Genomic DNA, 19729 nt, shown 5'->3' with positions numbered 1-19729 from the left:
GTGAAGATACTAACAGTGGAATATCCAGAAATCTTATTAAGTAAGAGATACTTCTTAATAAAATAACTCAAGTGAAAAATACAGCATAGTAAGAATATTTGTATAAGTCCCCCCCCCCCCTCCCCAAAAAATCAAATAAACGTAATTGAGTAAATCTACCAAACTTTTGTTAAAATAAATACCATGAATCTGAATAAACACTGAATAAAATAAAATGAAAATAAAATTTTTTATATTGATGCCCACTATATTTATATTTTAGGAAATTTGCACCTCATTTATTTAAAAAAGTGAAGGGCTTGGATGACTAAATATTTTCTTTTTTTAATGAATATTTTTATACATATATTTCTTATAGATGTATATAGACCTTGTGTACATAGAGTTAATTACAGGTTAAGAAAAAGTCGCTCAAAACACAGTGAATTTCAGAACAAATTAGTCTGTTTATGAATTAATTTGCTTTTATTTGTTGCAGACTGTGTGGGTTTTAAAATAATGATGCAATTACAAATCTTCATATACCTCTGAATGTGAAAATTGTGGATGGTTTAGTGTGATGGAAGCTGTTCACTATTTATTTGGTTGTTTGTTTGTTTTTATAATAACACAAATATTTTCTAAAAGAGGCTGAACATGCCACTTTATTTGAACAAGAAAAGAGTCCAGAAAACAAAACTCTGTTAAAGTAGAACATTTTCTCAACTATAAAGACGAAAGAGAGGATTAAAAATACTGAAAACTTTGGGATTATCCTTAAAACTATTCAGAGATTAAATTTCCAAACCCTTAACCAGAATATGAACATGTGGAGTCATGACTCAGACACTGAGTCATTTGTTTTTAAGAATGTTGAGAATAGTGACTAAAATGACGGGATAATCACCGTGCACCGTTTTATTTTGCAGCGTAACCGGAAGTTATTTCCTCCAACACGATTTATTTCTGTCTTTACGCGCGTGGAAATGCTTCAGTGTTTAAGATGCAGAGCTCTTGGCCAAACATCCTCCAGTAGTGAGTTTTGAGTTCTAACTCTGAAATAACTCGAAAAATATTGTTTAAAAACTAGAAGAAGAGAATGACTAAAGACGGTGATAAAGGCGCAAAGTCTGCGCTCCGCAGTCAGAAGCAGTCCAGGACGCAGCAGCAGCAGCTTTTGGTCCACAAAAAGAAGAAGAAAGATCTGTCCAGTGAAGAGGACACACAGTCCGGTCAGTGGGGGAGTAAAGCAGACATGAAACCAGCCGGACCGCAGAGAAAGCAAGCGGGGAAACCCGCTGGAGTCCCCGCGGAGAGCCACCGGAGCCCCGCCGCGCAGAGGAAGCTGTCGGACGCCAGCAACGCCTCGGAGGACCTGAGCAAAGACTCCGGCTGCCCGTCCGGGAAGCAGTACTCCTCGGACAGCAGCTCGGAGATCTCCGACTGCGCCTCGGAGGGCAACAAGCGCGACTCTCCGAGCAGCGATAACGAGTTAAGCTGGATCGACGGCAGAGCTTATGAGAGCCCGGACAGCGGGGGGACGCGCCAGGACGCGCAGTGCTGCGCAAAACCAGATACCTGCGCAAAATCAGATACCTGCGCGCTCCAGCCGGATGCGGCGGCGGCTGCAGCAGGGCTCGGTTCGGGTAAAACCGCCTTCATGGATTTCCTGATGGGGGAGACAAGCGAGGAGCTGCAGAGGGAGGTTGAAGACTTGAGGTCAGAGAACGAGTATCTGAAAGTAAGTCGGAGCTCAGAGCGCTATTTTTAATTATTTTTTTTATTCTCTTTGGTGGTTTTCGTCTGGAATTAGGCTACTTAATTTGCAAATTTGGAGCATCTCTGAGTTATTCTCCACAAAATTCTAATTTCCAGCATTATTTTGCGAAAGTGACTTTGTTTAAAAAATAAAGTATCTCTCTCTCGCTTTCTCTCTCTCTCTGTGTGTGTGTGTGTGTGCGCGCACACACACACACACACAGTTTTCTCTTTTTGTGTATATCTTAAACCGTTTGCACTATTTTTGGAGGTTCCTTTAATTTCAGTGTTCATGTGCGCCAATCTAATTTTGGCATTTCAGTCTCCTCTCTCACACGTCACAATTCAACAACTCATCACATTATAAAAATAAAAAAAACAATAAAGATGAGGTTATTGGCTTATTTTCTTCTAAGTAATTGGCAATGAAACATCAAGTTTTACTGTTAATTCGTTTATTCTAAACAAAAATGTTGGATCTTGTGGTTTGGGTTGCTGGGAAACCTTCAACTTCCAGGGACCTTCCTGTTATTTTTCATTTAAAACTTAAAAAACATAACTTAAGTAAAGATTGAGTGTGTAATAAACTGCATTATTAAGTACTAATTATTTCTTCTTCATGTTTTGTTAGAAAACCTGGTATTTATGTAATAAGCAACACTATGAATGAAAATAGGAATCTTAAACGCCTTCCTTTCTTTAGACATTTAGAAAAAATATGGTAGTGGAGCTACTGGTGTTTCACCATCTTAAAACTAGTTCTGTCACTAGAAAACATTTTGCTGGACCTAAAATTTTCCTAGAAGTTATTTTAATAAACAATAATATTGTTGTTTTGTGAATTATATAATGATAATGGCAAATAATGCAAGTACATTATTTAAGATCAATAAACTTTAATTTCTAATGAATATTTAACACCGGAACCGGGAGACATTTTAAATATCCAAAATAAATAAACAAAACAACAAATAAAATTAATTATAAAGTTGATTAAAAGAAGCTAGTTGAAACCAAAGCACCAGACTGAAGAATTTTGTCGACCAGCTTTTGGTGGAAAGAAAGAAAAGAGAAAAATCAGAAACTATGCAATTGGAATTGTTAAATTTATTTAAATTTGTCATGCTGTTAATTGATTTATGCTTGAAACTTGACCAAAAAAACAGAGTTTTTTCAAAAAAGGCCCTTTATTTTCCCTGCATCAAACCAGCTGTGTTGTTTACCACAGGATGAGGTGGAGGAGCTTCGCTGTGAGATGCTGGAGATGCGCGACATGTTCCAGGAGGAGGAGGTGTACCAGCTGCAGGAGCTGCGGCTGCAGCTGGAGCAGGCCAAGAAGACGTGTCGCATCCTGCAGTATCGCCTCCGCAAGGCCGAGCGGCGCAGCATCCGGGTGGCTCAGACGGGGCAGGTGGACGGGGAGCTGGTCCGCAGCCTGGAGCACGACATAAAGGTCTGAACCCAGCAGGAATCAGCTGAAACTAATTCAGTCCAAAGCGATTAATTGTGATTAATCAGCTATTGAAATAACCGTTAACTAAGATAGTTATTGATTAGTTGCTACCTGATTGAGTATAGAGACTCAAAAAAAAAATGGTTCACACTCAAAAAAAAAACCCCAACAAAGTCAGAGCAGTAATGAAGTCAAACCTGTAAGAATACATATATTTTTTAAATTAAGGTATAAATAAAACCCCTTTTTTGTAAATATATTCTACCCAAAACTCCTCAAGTGGCAGTTTTAGCTTTCCCTGGTTCTAATTCTGCAGAATAATCTCCTGTTAAGGTTTTGGTATTATTTGGTTAATTAAAAAAATAATCAACAGATCTGTGAAAAGACATCAACGTGCAAACTAGAAACAACCAATCAGAGCCAGGAGGCGGATCTTAGCACTGTCAATCACGCCCGTGTACTTTCCCTCCTTCTTTCTGCTAAAGATATTTATCTGACGGTGGATAAACAGTTTTTCTGTAATGGTTTGTTGTTTCTCTGCCATTAGCAAATTTAGCAGCAAGTGCATTGACAGCGCCAAGACCCACCCCCTGGCTCTGATTGGTTGTTTGTGATCGAGCGTGTTACGTTTCTTCAGACAGTAATAGTAGCTCAACCAGGACGTTCAGGAGATCAATATTTTCACAGATTTTCTGTCTCACGTTAAACTGTTATGGTGACAGTTTGAACAAATATGTGAAAAAACAACATATTTTCATAAATGTTACATCCTGCAACTTTAAATAAAACTTCTGCATAATATGCCAAGGATTTATCCGATTAGTCATCAGAATAATTGTTAGTTACGGATCTAAAAACTAACTTTAAACTAACAGTAAAAGTTCAGATCTTTCCTGTGTGAATCATCAAATTGACTTTCAAAACGTTTTCTCCTGTTGTTGCTTTTATTCTGCAATCTTGCTCATTCTGACTGGAAGAGCTCAATCAGTTGACTGTAGCCAGATTCACGGATGTTGGCTCTGATTTAAAGCCGTTCCTGCTGCTCACCAGGACCACAGTCATGTCATTAGACTAAAACAGCCTTCTCATGCATCCTGTTTATATTTTTAACATACAGGATTGTAATTAGGCTCTGACTTGTTCTCCCATCTACCAGGAACATGAAAGTGTAGTGACTGTTGTTGAATGTTTTCAGTACGATGCCTGACCTGACTCTGACCCCCTCCTGCATTCACTCAAGTGGAGAATTCCCGTCACAAGAATTTCCTTGTAAAGTGTCTCAGCCAAGACCAGCTGCTGCAGAAACCACGCTGCACGCGCTCATTAAAAATAACGACACTCCTGCAGAGTGGAAGCAGTCCACTCTTCTTTTTCCCTCAGTGGAGTTGCCGGCGTTTCACCAGATTCTGTTACCACTCATATTGTGACGCTGTTGCGTTTCAACTCTGTGCTTCGTCAAAAACATAAGCTTTATGGGTTGGGGGATTAAGAAAAATCCAAACAAAGAATCATCAGTAACATCTGGCCACTAATATTATGTCTTATGTATTGTAACCATAGTTGGGTAGTTATATCTACTTAATTGCATTAATTTGAATAACTTTTTGGGAAAAAAAATTACTTTTGGGAGTATTTTTACCACACTGTACTTTTTACTTTTACTTTTGTAATTCTATCATGAAGTATTTCTACTCTTTCTTGCGTAAAATTAGTTTTAACCTAAACTTCACCAAACAGACACACACACCTGCAGTTTCTGTTAAAGTTTCATAAGTTTTTTATCGAAAGAAACTGATTTGGAAAAATAAATATTTTACCAGATTTTGTTATTTTTTTAGTTACTTATATAAATTACTGTCATTTTCACCCTTAAAATACTAAAATTTCCACTTAACTTTATATTCTGGTCCATCTGATCATGTAATATTTAAATATGAAATGATTCTTCATAATTTGATCAGTTACTCAGTTCTTGAGTAGACATTTTACCAAATACTATTTTTACTATAGTAAAAAATATGTTGAAATAATTTTACTCTTATTTGAGTACAATTTCTGGGTACTCTGTTCATCTCTGACTGTAACTTATAGTAAAAAACAAAATATTTAAACCAAACGATTTCTGCTATCTCTCTCCTTCCTCCAAAGAGTAAAAAGTAACTATCTGACCACTACTATTCTAACGTTACATTTTATTATTCGGAGGAAGGAGAGACAGAAACAGTTTCTTCAAATATGACACGTGCTGTAGGTAAGTGTGGTGAAAAACTGCAACATCCCCTACCTACGGTCACAGTTGTTGTACAGGATATGTCGTAACAGCTGTTGCTAACCATCTTTTCGTTTCGCTCCCAGGTTGCGAAGAGCGTCTCCCTCCGCCTCTACAACGAGCTGGAGGCGGTGCAGAAGAAAAACTCCCAGCTGGAGTGGGAAAACGAGATGCTGCGTGAGAAAACGCAGGCGCTGGAGGTCGCCAAGCAGGTCCTGCAGAGTGAGGTGGAGAAAGCCAGAGAGGTGACTTTTATCAAACGACATCAGTTTAAACATAAAATTGCGTAACGTGAAATAAATTTGCTTAAATATAGAGAATGTAACTTTTATTTAAATTTTTTTTATATACATGTTTTTATATAAATATTTTGGCTAAAACTATTGCCATGGTGTGACAGTTTGGCAACTATGGAAACTTGAGGGGAGCATTGGTGAAAAAATTACAGATTAAAACTGCAAGTTAAAACTTTCATTTAAAAAAACAAACATGTTTTTTACATATTTGTTAAAACTGTCACCACATCCTGACAGTTTGTTGTGAAACAGATAATCTGTGAAAAGATCAATCTTCTCCATCTCCTTCCTGAGCTACTAGGAGAAATGCACCGCTACTAACCAAGAACCGCGAGGAGGATCTTAGCGCTGTCAGTCAACCTCATGTAGTTGCTGCTAAATGTGCTGATGGCGGAGAAACATATTGCCATTACAGGAAAACCGTTCATCCAGCGCCAACTATGTTAACTAGGCTAGCAGTCATGACAAGCTGTGAACCAAGAGAGGGCAGAGGAGATGCATCTTTTTGCAGATTATCTGCACGACAGTTTTAACAAATATATACAAATCTACTTTTTTAATAAAAGTTGCATACTACAGCATTAACAAATCATAATTAAAACAAGCTGCTACATTTTATTACACATTAAAAACACAATCTTACCAAGTATTCCAAGTTTCGATCGCAAATATTATATTTGAAATAAGACAAAACTGACAGCCAGATATAAGAGCTTGATTCAAGTAAATAATTCCTTAATAGTGATGAAAAAGTACCATTTTCACCAGAAAATTATTTCATTCATAAGATGTCAAAATGTCTTGCAAGAACTGAAATAATCTGCCAGTAACTAGTACTTTTTTTTCTTTTTAAGAAACATAAAGTTGACTTAAAACAAGCTCATATATCTTGATGAAAAGTAACTTAGAAATTAGATTTGTCTTATTTCAAGTGTACTCAGGTGCTTACACTAGAAACTAGACCAAACAGACTTGGAAAGATTTTGTGTAAATGTTGTTTACATGAAATATTTTCATTTAAAAGTTGTGCTACTCTTACTTGAGTTGCTCAGTACTTCAGTCACCTATTTCCTCTAATTTAAGTATTTCCTTGGACGGTTATCTTTTACTGAAGTAGAATATGCTAAAGTAGTGCTACTCTTACTTGAGTGCATTTTTTGGGTATTTTGATCTCTGCTTGTAGAAAAGTGAGACTTTCAGCTGCTTCCATTTACTCTTGCTCTACTTTATACAATATAATATTGTCATACAGGCTGTTCTGGTAAAACAGTAGGGCTACTCTTATTCAACCCACCCCTATATGACATTGATGACTGATTTATAGTTTCCAGATATACATTAGATGAAAGTGAAGCTTTCAGCTGGAATAAACGTCCGTCTTTGTGGTCAGGCATCATCGTCTCCGTTACCCACCACAGCTGCACCCATCCAGCCAGCTGTCCCCTCATCCCTGGGTAAGGTGACCCTCAGTGATATGAGAGGAGGGCCGGGCGGCAGCTGCTTGGTGCCGGGGATGGGCGACGCAGCCCGCTGGTATGCTTGGGCCAGAACCCTGAGCACAGCTGACACAGTCGCCTGAGATGACAGAAAAAAAGGCAGAGATTACAAAAATAGACCCTCTGCGACTTTCTGCCGTTCTGCTTGCAATAAGCTGGGCTAAATCTGGATCAGGATGTATTATGGCATCCAGAAAGGCGTCGGTGCCCGCATGCACTGACCCAGAACCTCCATCAAACGTTTTTATCCAAACGTTGACGATTCTCCAGCACGGAACCGTCAGGCTGAGTTTTACCCATTTAGATCCCTCGACCACCTTTGAGGACGGTGACATGTGTTCGGTTTAATCCTGGATTCAGCACTTTGGCTCTGAGACAGGCGCTAGTCTCTTTGATCCCAGCAGTGAAATCCACTTAGATTACCTAATCCAGGGGTCTGCAACCTGTGGCTCTGGACCGCAAGTCGCTCTCTGCGACTTCCACTGCGGCTCTTCATAATCTTTGGCTGGAAATGATGAAAGAATTAAGAAATGTTTGGCAGTTTTTCCATTTTCATTGCATTTTAACAAAGAAAAAATAGATTAAAAGTCAGAATTCTGAGAAAAAAATATGAATTCTGAGATCAAGGTCGTAATTCTGACATTTGATTTTTTTTCTTTTCTCTCTTTCATCACCTGAAAGTAGAAATAAAATGGCGGAAACTTGAATCTGCTGTTATTTTATACAACATGGGAAAGTTGTGTTGTTAAAAGTAAAAATAATAAAGTGGAACTCGTACTTTTTCATCAATATCAAGGAATTATTGACTTAAAAGAAGCTTTTATATCTCACTAAGAAGCTACTTTTAAGTTATTTTGTCTTATTTTAAGTCCACTAAGATATTTGCACCAGAAACTAGATCAAAAATACTCTGTAAGATTTTAACCTGTTTTCTGCCAACAGTCATCGATAGGTACAGTAACTCTTTGAAGAATTTGAATTCATGACTTACAACATTTAATTTCCTTTTGCGATCAATAAAGTATTTTTGAATTTGAATTTAATTGATTTTAGTTGCTAAAATCAAGTAATCAGTAAAGTAATTAAGCTATGATGCCTGTCGGCTCAGTGAAATATCAGGTTTAATAAAAAGTTTCGGCTGAAAATCTCAACTGAAGCGTTTCTTTTCTTCCTCAGAACACGTTGAAAAGGAGAAGCATCCGATCAACGGTCAGCAAGGCAGAGAGGAGGCTTTCTCAGCAAATTGAGGTATTTTCTTCTTCTTCTGAAACTTTCAATACGTAATTATGAGACGTCGCACTTCCGTGAACCTTGTAACTGGCAGCCATCTTGGTAGGCAGTTGCTCTTGAGTTGCTAAGACAACTGTAAACCAGCCACCAGCTAAGTTATACATAGCTAAGCTAAGTCATACATAGATCTCATGTGATGTCAACTTTGTAGCTGACAGCCATCTTGGTAGGTACTGTAACTGGCATGACAGTTGCTATGACAGGAAGCCACAAGACTAGAAGTAGCTCTTGCCTCATGCCTATCCAAATTATAAACAATAGACGTATATTACAAGTATTACTCGATCACGCCTCTGTATGACACAAGGATAAATGTCAGTGTTGTTTACTGCAGTCCTCACTCTGGAACTAGCAAAATTAGCTTAGCTAAAGTAGCTTTTATCTGAAAGCAAAAAGGGACATGTAACCAATGTGTTTGTTAACATGTTCTTACTGACATTTGCCTACCAAGATGGTGTGGACCACTTGTGTTTCACTTCTGTCGTCTCTGATTGTCTCGCTGAAGGAGGACAGCACTGACCTGAAGTGCCAACTCCACTTTGCCAAAGAAGAGCTGGCTCTCATGTGCAAGAAGCTGACCAAGCTGGTGTCAGACAGCGAGGCCATGCGAGAGGAACTGGCCCGATACCAGACGACGTACGGAGACGTAGACGTCCTCCTGCTGCCTGATGGCAAGCAGAGCTCTGCCCATGCCAGGGAAGCAGAGGTCAAAGTTCATTTGAAACTAGTGGAAGAAGAGACCACGCTCCTGAGCCGCCGCATCGTCGAGCTGGAGGTAGAGAACCGCGGCCTGCGAGCGGAGATGTGTGACCTTAGGGAGAAAACAGGAGGAGGAGAAGAAGATGCTGCTGATGAGAATCCATCGCTGATTGCAGCAATTAAAGATGGAGAAATGAAGAACCAGAGAGAGAAGGCAGAGGATAGACAAGGGGGAGAGTCGCTCTGCAGCCAATCGCAGATGGACAAGCAGATCAGCGAAGGTTGGGAAGGTCCGGTGGGTGGAGAGCAGGAGCCTCCATCCAGCCAGGAGAGAGAAGCTAACCAAACAACTAATATTACGCTTAAAGAGATGGCCGCCAAAGACTACGAGTTTCTGCTTGCTCTCAGAGATCATGCCTGCATTTTATCGTCAGCCATTCAGGTTCTGTCAGTGCCGCCCAGAATGTCGTTTCCTCTCACATCTCCGATGAACATGACCCCAACCGTCCAGGCACAGCGACCTCTAACGGAGACGCTGGAGCTCCTGCAGGCCATGCTGCTGGCTTTCATCGAGAAGATGGATGCCCTCCTCAGGGGCGACGAAAAGGGCCCTCAGAAGGAGGGATTCGCTTGGGATTTTTCCTCTTTTCTGTCTGCAAACTATGAACGTCTGAAGGAGTTGCATGTGGAAGAAGTCTGCAGCATGCAGGCGAAACAGAAAACGAAGCAAGGGGAAGTCGTGGACGACCGGAAGGATCCGAAGCTGCAACTGTCGTTGCATACTCTGTGGATCCTTCATCAGTGGTGCAACGTCAGAGGAACCAATCTGGAAGGAAAAGAGGTACAATGGAGAACAGATGAAGTATTCAAACCTGTGGAAACTTTGAAGTTGAAGAATCAATTAATCAGATAAAAAAACAACAACAAAAAAAACACACAAACACCCCCCCGCCCGGCACATTCTACAGATTTTTCTGCAGGTGAAGCCGAAATGATGCTACTTGAGGAGTTCAAACTATTTCTATTCATTTATTTGAGGAGTTCAAACTATTTCTAATCAAACAATACACTCAGCTCTACAATGTATTTATGATAAATCAAGTACTAACAGCTGAGCTTTTCACATATTGTTAGAAGAATTTTTTAACTGCAGATGCATTCCCTACTACAAATGATCAAGCGTTTACTGAAAGAATGCTGTTTCATTTCATTTTAGGCAATGAAATTAGTTATTTGAAAAATTAATTGGATTATTTGCTTATTTTCATTTTTAATGTATTTCTAGGGTTAAGTTCAAGCGGTCAAATGAAAAATCCAGTTTTCTTAATTCTGTTAATTGTCTGAATGATTAGTAAAATAATTGATAAGGTGCAGCCCTACTTGAGGTATTATTTTTTTTAAGTTACTCTACATTTAAGTGAAAGGTTGTCAGTTATTGCATGTTTGTTTTTTCAAGCTTGGTTCAGAACGTCTCGTTTTCTGTTTTTATCCTCAGTCTAGAGATAAAACCCTGTCTGCGCTGCTCGGGTTGCTGCAGGACCTCAGCGCCGAGCTTCGAGATGACAGCAAGGCGAAGTCGTCTGCGTGTGAGGAGGCAGCCGAGGTAACGGTGCCGCTCAGACTCCAATCCTCCCGCTGAGTGTGAGGCTGTCTGACACAGTGGGAAGTCCTCCCCATGATCTCTGTCTCTCTGCCTGCTTCATGAGAAGACTCGTGCCAAAGTATTTAGGGTAATCTCTTGTATCAGCTGCAGCCAACCAGGGCAGGCGTGTTCAGATATACAAACTTTATATGCAGAAAAATTCTCCAAATTGAGCTTTTCTGCTTTACTGTTCACACCTGATTTTTATATTAAGCATCTATAACTTCAAAAATTGCATTTTATTATTTATTTTCCCCTCTTTCTGAGAACATTTAGTCTGCAGTGATGAAAAGACTGTAAAGCCATGCCAGCAGCTTTATGTGGCAGCGTTTCAGCTTCAACTTCAGCAGGATAACATGCTGATAATGTGACTTATCACCATTATTGCTTTTAGATTCGTTTAAGTCGGATTCGTGATTACGGGCTGCAAAGTCAGAGAGGATCCAGAAACACAAAAACTGGGGTTTGTGGACTTCAAGAGCCACTTTGGTTATTGACAAATTGACAAAAAAACTTTTATTACCAAGAAATTATTCATTAAGCTAATTTCTCAGGGCACCACATGGAGAGTTTGAACTCATAACTGGTGGGTCTCCAGAATAGCTGCTCATACATGTGGTCAATGATATACAAAACAAAACAATATGTTAACATAAATACTATATCTAAGGACATAGTACATTCAAATAATAGCTAGCAAAACTAAATTTGTGCTTTTATTTTAGTATTTAAAGGTAGCCCTTTAGTATTATCATCCGCTATATAATATGTTGATATTTAGCTTTAGCATAACGAGCTTCCTAGTTAGCGTTGCCCACCACTGCCAGTTTGACTCTCTGGTGTCGTAACTAGCTTTGCATTGGACTGATTATTAATGCTTTTCTAGAATTGTACAGCTTTTCTTATATATTTTGTATCAGATTTATAAAGTATGCCGAGGTTATAATTCTGTAAAGTGGTGCTGTACAAATTGAGTAAAAAATGCAAAATAGCCCTGAAAACCTCATTAGGGGAGGTCATTTGAGGGAGTTGGAGACTTTAAGTGGCTGACATGAGCCATAGACCTGCATTCAGTTGGAATTAAAAATCAACAATTCAGACGAAGCATTAATTTGCTTCATTTGTTTAATTTGCTTTCTCTTTCTTTGCTCAGCTTTCCGTTGGTGCCGTTTTCCACGATGGGCAACACGTTGAAGATCACAGGTCTGTGTTTTCCTTTTGTTTGCAATGCTTTGCTGGCAATTGTAAAAACTATGACAACGAGATAACAAGATCAGGAAAAAGTTTTATTTATAAAAAATGGTGACAGAGCGTGAAGTGGGTCAGTTATGCTAACTTCACTTTTACAACCATAAGATGTCGAAGTGATGCAGAATTCGATGTATTTTGGTTCAGTTAAAAAAAAAGGCGACCAAAATAGCAACTCCATTACTGATCATCAGTAGAACAGGAGTTTAAATTACCTAATCAATCACCTGTGTGTTCAGACAGTCACTTGGTAATAATTGTAAAATGAACATCAAACCTAAAACTGTAACAGACTGGATATTTTGATCTTTGTGTGGGGAATGTTTGCGTGTTTCATGGTGTTGAATAATGACACATTCGTGGAGCTGTTGTCAGTCAAGACAGTGAGAGATGAGAAGAATAGAAGGGGTTTTGAGTTATTCTTCTGCAGCTGCACTAAATGAATAATACCTACATCTCCAGGTTTCATTTTGTTGCGCAGCTACGAATGACAAGAAGAAGAAGAAGAGCCATTTTGGATTGTTAACGTGTGCGCAGTTTCCAGACGTAAACAATAACATGCAACATGTCTGCAAATAATCGATTAGTCACGATTTGTCCAATTAATTGTTTCACAGGATCTGCAGACTTCAACAGCTGTTTTCCCCACGCGGCCCACGAAGGAAGAACTGGTGCTACCTGAGCCAGGAGGCAGCCCAGTTGGACCGAGAGGATCCGGTTAAGACGTGGGACCACCTAATCATGCCTCTCAGCTTCCCTGGTCTCAATTTTGAGCAGATGCTGGCGGAGCGCAGCCACACCGCCCCAGAGAAGACGACTTTCCGCATCTACTACAGCCCCCCGTCGGCCCGCAGAGTCCAGCTGGCTCAGTTGAAGCAAAGCCCCGCTGCAAACCGGTCATCCGTGGAAACCTCGTCTCCCTGGTGCACGCCGCCAACGTCCTTCTCTCAGCTCTGCCTGGGCTCCTCCGCTAACCTGAGCGACGACATGAAGGAGATGACGGCCGGCTGGAGGCAGATGGTTCACGCCGGCACTCCGGAGAAGAAAGGGAGGCTCGCAGGCCGCTGGGTGGACGTAGCCTGCTCAGGTACACAGACCCACACGAAGCCGCTGATGGTGAGCGTTGGCCAGCAGACGGATGAGACTCAGGGGGTGAGAAGCGGTTCCTCGCTGGTTTCTGCTCGCTCCCAGCACATCTCCACCTCGCTGGACGGGTTAGCAGGTCGAAGGAGCTCCACTTCCTCCCCCAAACCGTTCCGCAGACACTCCTCATCTCCTTCCTCACCACCCAGTTTGAGCTCATCTTCGTCATTTTCCAGCTCCAGAGATCGAGGGTCGTGGCACCCGTCGCAGCAGAACACAAACGGCCTCACCTGGACTCGGCAAACTGGTATCAGATCAAACCCAGCCCAGAACCTGAGCCCCTCCAAGCTGCCCACCAGATCTACCAGCGCAAACCGGTGCGGCTTGGTGACCGAGTTCCTGCGCCGGGTGAGCGGCCGAGCAGACAAGGCCTCTGCGGGTTCGGGCCAGAAGGCGAAGAGCGGGCTGAAGAAACTGGAGAGGGCGCCAACCAGACCGCTGCAGAGGAACGACAGCGTGACCCGGATCGTCAACCAGAGGTTCATGAAGCAGAGAGAGAGGGAGGACAAGGGAGGCACCGTGAACCAGAGAGCCCGAAACAGTCAGAGCACGGCCGTAACAGAGGTGAGGACAGAAACGGGGCATCGTACCCCCTCCGGGCGGGGCTGGGCGATAAATAGGTTTCATCGATTTATTCTGATTTTTGAAGTTAACATTTTTGGAAAATCTGGATTTTCATCACCTTAACGGTGATTTCAGCACATCCAATGCAATCATTGCGTTTCACAACTGTGTTTTACAGCTTCTTTTTATTTGGACTTATTAGGGCAATTATGGCTTGAAAAAAAAATTTTTTTTGATTAATCTCAGAAATTTTCTAGAAAAAAAAAACAGGAACATTTTTGAGTTTTGAAACTCAAAGATTTCATATTTGTGGAGCACTTTAGAGTCCATAACACTAAAACAGCGGCCGAATAATTCCTCATCTATTAGGGTTGACATAAAACACGTAACTGTAGGTTTCTGACTTTAAAAAGCTGTTTGTTTTCATTTAATTTAATTGTTTTCAAAATAACAGCCATGCAAAATTCACATTTTGCGTTTAATACCTCTAGATGGTTCTCAACTGCTTCTAAAAACAGCAACTCAGGGGCTTAAAAAAACCAAAACCGTTTTTTACAGTAATTTAATGTTTTTAGCTGCGTGGAAAACGAGCCATTACAAAAGCAGGCATTGTGCCGTTACCTAGCAACCCCAGCCTTGCCCACCCCGTTACCTAGCAACCAAAGCGGACCTATTTCCATTGTTTTTGTTTAATAAATATTGACTAAGTGGAATATGTTGTTTTTAAATTCCCATCCCAAGAGGGTGTACTTCCTTTTCACCCTTTTTGTGATTGTAATTTAAAAACCATTTCAATTACTAAATATAGCTGTTCTTTCTTTTCGTTATTATCATTATTTGGGAACTTCCTTCCTTTTTTCTGTCTGACCAGGATGGAAACTACGACTGCAGCTCCAGCAGCACTCTGACCTTCTGCTTCGCTCGTCCGTCTCGTCAGAATCAGACGATTCCCAAACTCCAGCGACACAGATACGCAGCGCCAGCGGGGCCTGCTGCAGACTCCAGCTGTGGCTGAGAAGACAGAAAAAATATGGTGCTTTTATAGATTAGAAAATGCCAGAGATAAGAACAGCGTAGAAGGGTTTTCATAGTTACTGTAAAACTGTTTTAAAAGGCAAAATAAATGTGTTTTGTGTGGAGTGTTTAGGAGAGCTCTGAGCAAACTCTGAATGCTCATCTCTTTTTATAAGTGACTGTATTATTTACTTAGCTTTTAATTCATTTTTGTATTTTCTAAATCCCATTCAATAAATTTTTGTTCACACCTTGACCTATTATGCGTCCTTGAACGCGCTATACAAAACATATTAACTAAATTTTTTACACAAAATAATTCTTGCATAATGAGATTTTAGTTTGGTCAGTTCTGCCTATTATGATTTCCTTTAAGAATGAGCTGGAAAAGAAAAAGTTTAATTTTTAGTGAATTACCAGCAGCTGCGGCTGCAAGTATTTCACTGTATAAATACAGATTTTACCGTGTTTATTAGGTAAAATTCTGGCAACCAAAGCTACTGGTATTTTACTGTAAATTAGAGACATTTTTGTACATTGTACTTAAGGGCCTCTTGTTCACTTTAAAAAAAAAATAGCATTGACACTCACATGTGAAAATGGCTGCAAACGGGTGCCCAATTATACAGCCGTATATCTTTGAACAACATTAGTGGAGCCTCCTGGACAACCAACAAGAATGCAGCAAGTACTTTCTGGTAAACCAAAAGTCAAAAACCTTTTCCAGCAGCCATTGTACAGCCCATACATGGGTAAAACCAGCTGACCAAACATGCTGGAACTTCGCTTGAGTTGCCAGGTGAGGGACTGGGGATTTGCTGGGGTAGCTAGGTAACGGAGGAATGCACATTGAACTTGACATAGCATTTGGGAAGTTTTTGAAATGGCTCCCTTTCCAGACACCAAAAAACCAAAAGTGTGCGTGTTTTTTTTTTTTAACCTTTTTTTCTTTTAGAAGCAGTTGAAATCCAAACAGAAGTACAGAAACACACAAAATGTGAGTTTTGCATAATGGGTAATTTTTAACCTTCAAAAATGTCTGCAGGACGTCTGCTGACTGTTTATGCCAAACGCTCCAAAAAAGAAACATCACCTTCTGAGAGGTTAATAGGATGAGATTTCCTCACTTGTTGAGGTCACCACCCTCTTTATCTGTTTGAATCTTTGCTTCCAGTGATGAGAAAAACAACAAGCAGTCGAATTTCTGACTCTCCCTCAGACTGATCTGCTCAAACACTTACCCTCTCACTCAACAGCTGGTCGGCTGTGGCCAACGACGGCGCCAGCACTGAAGCACACAATCACACGGGGGTCAGATTTCCGCTCAACCACACGTGCTTAAGATCTACGGTTTCAAACAAAACATGCTGAAATATCTGCTTTTCATTAAACACAACATTGAGAAGCTGCAACAATAATTTAAAAAAGACAATTACTTTCTAACCCATATGGTATATTGTTTTTTTAACAAATCACTACAGAAGGATGAATCCAAGCCAGTAATCTAAAGTAGTCGACAGTTGTTTTTATAATATAATGGTAACACATTGCAACCACTAACTTGAAGATATTTTATAGCAAACATATTTGTGCAGTGGAAGGAAAACTACAAATGACTTTTTAATTATTTTTTTTAATTCAAATTCAGGAATACTGATCCCGAAAGGAAATTAAATATTGTTTAATTAATTCAAAGTCTTCAAAGAGTTATTGTAGACAGTGATGGCTGTTGGCAGGAAAGATCTCTGGTCTGTATTACAGTGAATTCACAAATTAAACTTAAATTAAACATAATTATTTCTTTAACCTCTTATCACTAAGGATGTTTCACATCTGATATTCCCGGAGACAAATAATATGTTTGTTTATTTATTTATTAAGAATTCAAATAATATCACATGAATAGTTTCAGCATAAATTTATCTCAATATTATAAATTGTGTGGAATTTAAGATTTAAAGTAGGTGGCACATTTACTTTGTAAAAGGACTAACAATAATCTCATGTAGTTAGAGTATGATTCAAGGACCGAGTTTAATCATTTTTTATCTTTAAGCTTGGTTTATTCTCTAAAACATTTTAGCAATGCAGATGTAACTGAATCTGTACTGAAACGCAGTGATTGGAGATGATTGTAATAATTAACTTATTCATTGAGTTTCGGTGCAGTACCACATCTCACCATCGGTGTCGCTGCAGCAGAAGCTGTGCGGCTTAAGTCAGATGAAGACCTTCTTCTGCGCATTGGTCATCAGGAAGTGTTTCTGTTTATGTTCACCAGGTGGAGTTTTATTTACAGGTATATTAATGAAGCTAAAGTAAAGATGGAATCCGTGTTTTCCCGGTTTGACTCCTATAATTTCGAGGCAGATGAGCGTTTTGTCGACGGCCTCAAGACGTTAAACTACAGAGACCAAACCGAGCTGCTAAAACTGAAGCTGTTCTTCTATAACAGGTCAACTCTGCTGTGTTTACACACGTACCCATCCTCATACTTATTAACGTCTTTTGTTTTCCTTAAAGCTGTTAATACACCTGCATTGTTCATTAGTTTATAGAGATGCTTAATCTTTCTGTTTATTTTGTTAAAGTGATTCTACGCTACACATTTTAAAGTATAACTTTGGCTGGCGTCATCTGCAAAGAAATAAAAATAAAAGTTACCATAAAAAAGAAAAGATCGCAATCATTTTTTTTTTTCGTTTGAGGCAAAAATAAAATAGTCAAATAAACGGAATGAAGACATACTGGAAAGCTGTAACAGATACATGAAAGAAGAAGGAATAAACATATGTACATGATAAAATGTTAGGAGGTAAAAGGAGAACAAATTCGTACTTGATCAAAAACAGCAAAATATACCTTTAAAAGCAGGTGGGGAAAAAAACCTAAGATATCATACAAAGTTACTCTCTTTCATCCAGACATGAGATTTAAAGAGGAGCAGCAAAAGCAAATGAGGTGGATTAGCAATGCCAGCCAACAACTAATAGTAGTCCAGAAAATATTACAGTCGTCAATAAAAGGCCTCTGTGTTAAAACCATATTTGATTTCCCTTTTGGATTAATAAAGCATTTTTGGATTTCACTGAAAAAGGAGACAAGTAGATTGATCAAAAATAACACAAAACTGTTCAATAATCAGATATGCAGCAGAACACATCAATAAAAAAAGCAAGAGCAGGTAAAGTAAAAAAATCTGATAAAATGGAAAACTGTCCCTAACATACCAACTATAAAAAATAATCTGAAGAAAATAGGATCAATGTCGCCCTGTTATCCACTTGTCTTGGTTGATTCCATATTCTTTTCTCTACTAAATATGAAAATATCATAACTGAATTATTGTAGAGTTTGTTTTGCAAAGCCAGAATGTTCTGGTGTTAAATAAAATATTTTTGTGTTAGTGAGGATCCAATAGTTCTGGGATTTTATGGTCCAGTTGGCTTGAGCTGCTGATCAAACCTGGGATCTAAAATACCATAATTAGTCTCAAACATTTGTTTTTATTGCTATTCATTATGTTTATTCTGTTTTATTTTGCTACATTAGATGTTAGCAAGCATAAATAATGTTTGTTTTGATTAATTCTCTTTTAATGTGCCATTTTTCTTTTTTTAAATCTCTTTTCTGTTCGTCTTCAGGTTTGTGGAACCAATTGATCAGCAAAACTACAAACGGTGGATCTCTCTGTCTTGTAACACCCAGCAGGATCAAACAGCTCAGTCAAATCCAGATTCAAATGAAACAGAAACGTCTGCAGACGGAGAAACAAAGCAGCTTTCTTTTGCAGAGGTGATGCAGTTGGTTCAAGAAGGAAAAGCAGTGCCAGGAGTGACGAAGCTGGACGTCCAGGCCAGCAACCAGAGTCCCACTCCGTCTCAGATGCAAAGAGTGCAGAAACCTTGGGAAACTGCACCATCATAACTGAACTTCCACTTAAAAACCAATTTAAATGGCTGAAAAGATTACATAAACTCAAAATCTTTTTACCAGGTAACAAATCCTAACAGTGTTAATCTGTCAGATGCCATGGAATCAACAGTCTAGCAATTTTTTGTGGTGAGACTAAGAAATTAAGTTAATTTATTATTTTTTACACTTTAGTCAGTTTTACATGTCCTAATGTTTTCAGTGAGATTTTATGCAGAACTGCATAATGCCTGAACTTTCAGTTTTTAATCTTTTCCTCTTTTTTGTGTCAATTTTTTAAAAATAAAACTTGGGAAGAAGAAAACTGATCTAAAGATAAAATAAAGGTTCACACTCATCCGTTTGGTCCTGTAGAGTAAAATGGTAGCTCCCATAGATGCCTTCAGATGCGTGGACCAAACTGTATGCAGGGATCTGAGAAAATGATTTTGTTGTGAAACTGCTGCAGCTATAATCTGTGCCATGAACGATGCACTCTGTGACAGAAACTGCAAGTAGTTCAGTTGCAAATCGGATCATTTTGTTGCCCCAATCTGTGTGCTCATGTAATAAAAATAAAAGTTCAACTTTGTACATTTTGTACAAAATCTAGACAAGGTGATATGGCTTAAAAATAAAATCTCTGATTTTTTCATACCAGATCCAATTTATCGTTTTAATTGATATTTATTCTTGCTTCCTAATATATAAAAAATAAAAGACAGAAAATATTTTCTGTACAGTTTCCATGTGTCGTCACGCTTTCGGGAACTTTGTAGCTGACAGCCATCTTAGTAGACACAGTGACTGCCATGACAGTTGCTATTATGGAGTTGCTATGACAACAATGAACAAGCCACAGACGAGCTTAGAACTAGCTCTCGCCTCTCTCTTATCTAATTTATGAACAATACAATTAAATTACAACCACTACTCGATTATAATTTGAGTACTCTAACCACCTCT

General features: G+C 39.3%; 1 protein-coding gene and 1 long non-coding RNA gene across 2 annotated transcripts; one reads left to right on the top strand and one right to left on the bottom strand.

Moving 5' to 3' along the window:
• The first annotated feature begins 971 nt into the window (after window positions 1–971).
• si:ch211-197l9.2 (uncharacterized) lies at window positions 972–15096 on the top strand. Its single transcript, XM_055045875.1, has 9 exons — window positions 972–1720; window positions 2966–3190; window positions 5546–5704; window positions 8428–8499; window positions 9047–10081; window positions 10736–10843; window positions 12036–12085; window positions 12748–13837; window positions 14709–15096. Exons 1-9 carry the CDS (start codon window positions 1079–1081, stop codon window positions 14850–14852), a joined length of 3525 nt encoding a protein of 1174 aa, XP_054901850.1. The 5' UTR covers window positions 972–1078; the 3' UTR covers window positions 14853–15096.
• LOC129370159 (uncharacterized) lies at window positions 9962–16179 on the bottom strand. The gene is made up of 3 exons (XR_008607024.1): window positions 16093–16179; window positions 14747–14848; window positions 9962–10066 (listed from the first exon to the last, which is right to left on the bottom strand). It is a non-coding gene; the product is annotated as an uncharacterized LOC129370159 (long non-coding RNA).
• Between the last annotated feature and the right edge of the window lie 3550 nt (window positions 16180–19729).

This window comes from Poeciliopsis prolifica, unplaced genomic scaffold, assembly GCF_027474105.1.
Source record: "Poeciliopsis prolifica strain line A6 unplaced genomic scaffold, Auburn_PproV2 SCAFFOLD023, whole genome shotgun sequence".
Lineage (NCBI taxonomy): Eukaryota > Metazoa > Chordata > Actinopteri > Cyprinodontiformes > Poeciliidae > Poeciliopsis > Poeciliopsis prolifica.
The sequence above is the reverse complement of the archived record's forward strand: the minus strand, read 5'-3'. Positions and strand labels throughout refer to the sequence as shown.

Bases quoted from the DNA above. Each gene is read 5' to 3' on its own strand.
- si:ch211-197l9.2 (XM_055045875.1), top strand. From the start codon at position 1,079: ATGACTAAAGACGGTGATAAAGGCGCAAAGTCTGCGCTCCGCAGTCAG. The intron at 8,500-9,046 runs GTATTTTCTTCT...GTCTCGCTGAAG, and splicing joins GGCTTTCTCAGCAAATTGAG to GAGGACAGCACTGACCTGAA. The intron at 10,082-10,735 runs GTACAATGGAGA...TTTTATCCTCAG, and splicing joins CCAATCTGGAAGGAAAAGAG to TCTAGAGATAAAACCCTGTC.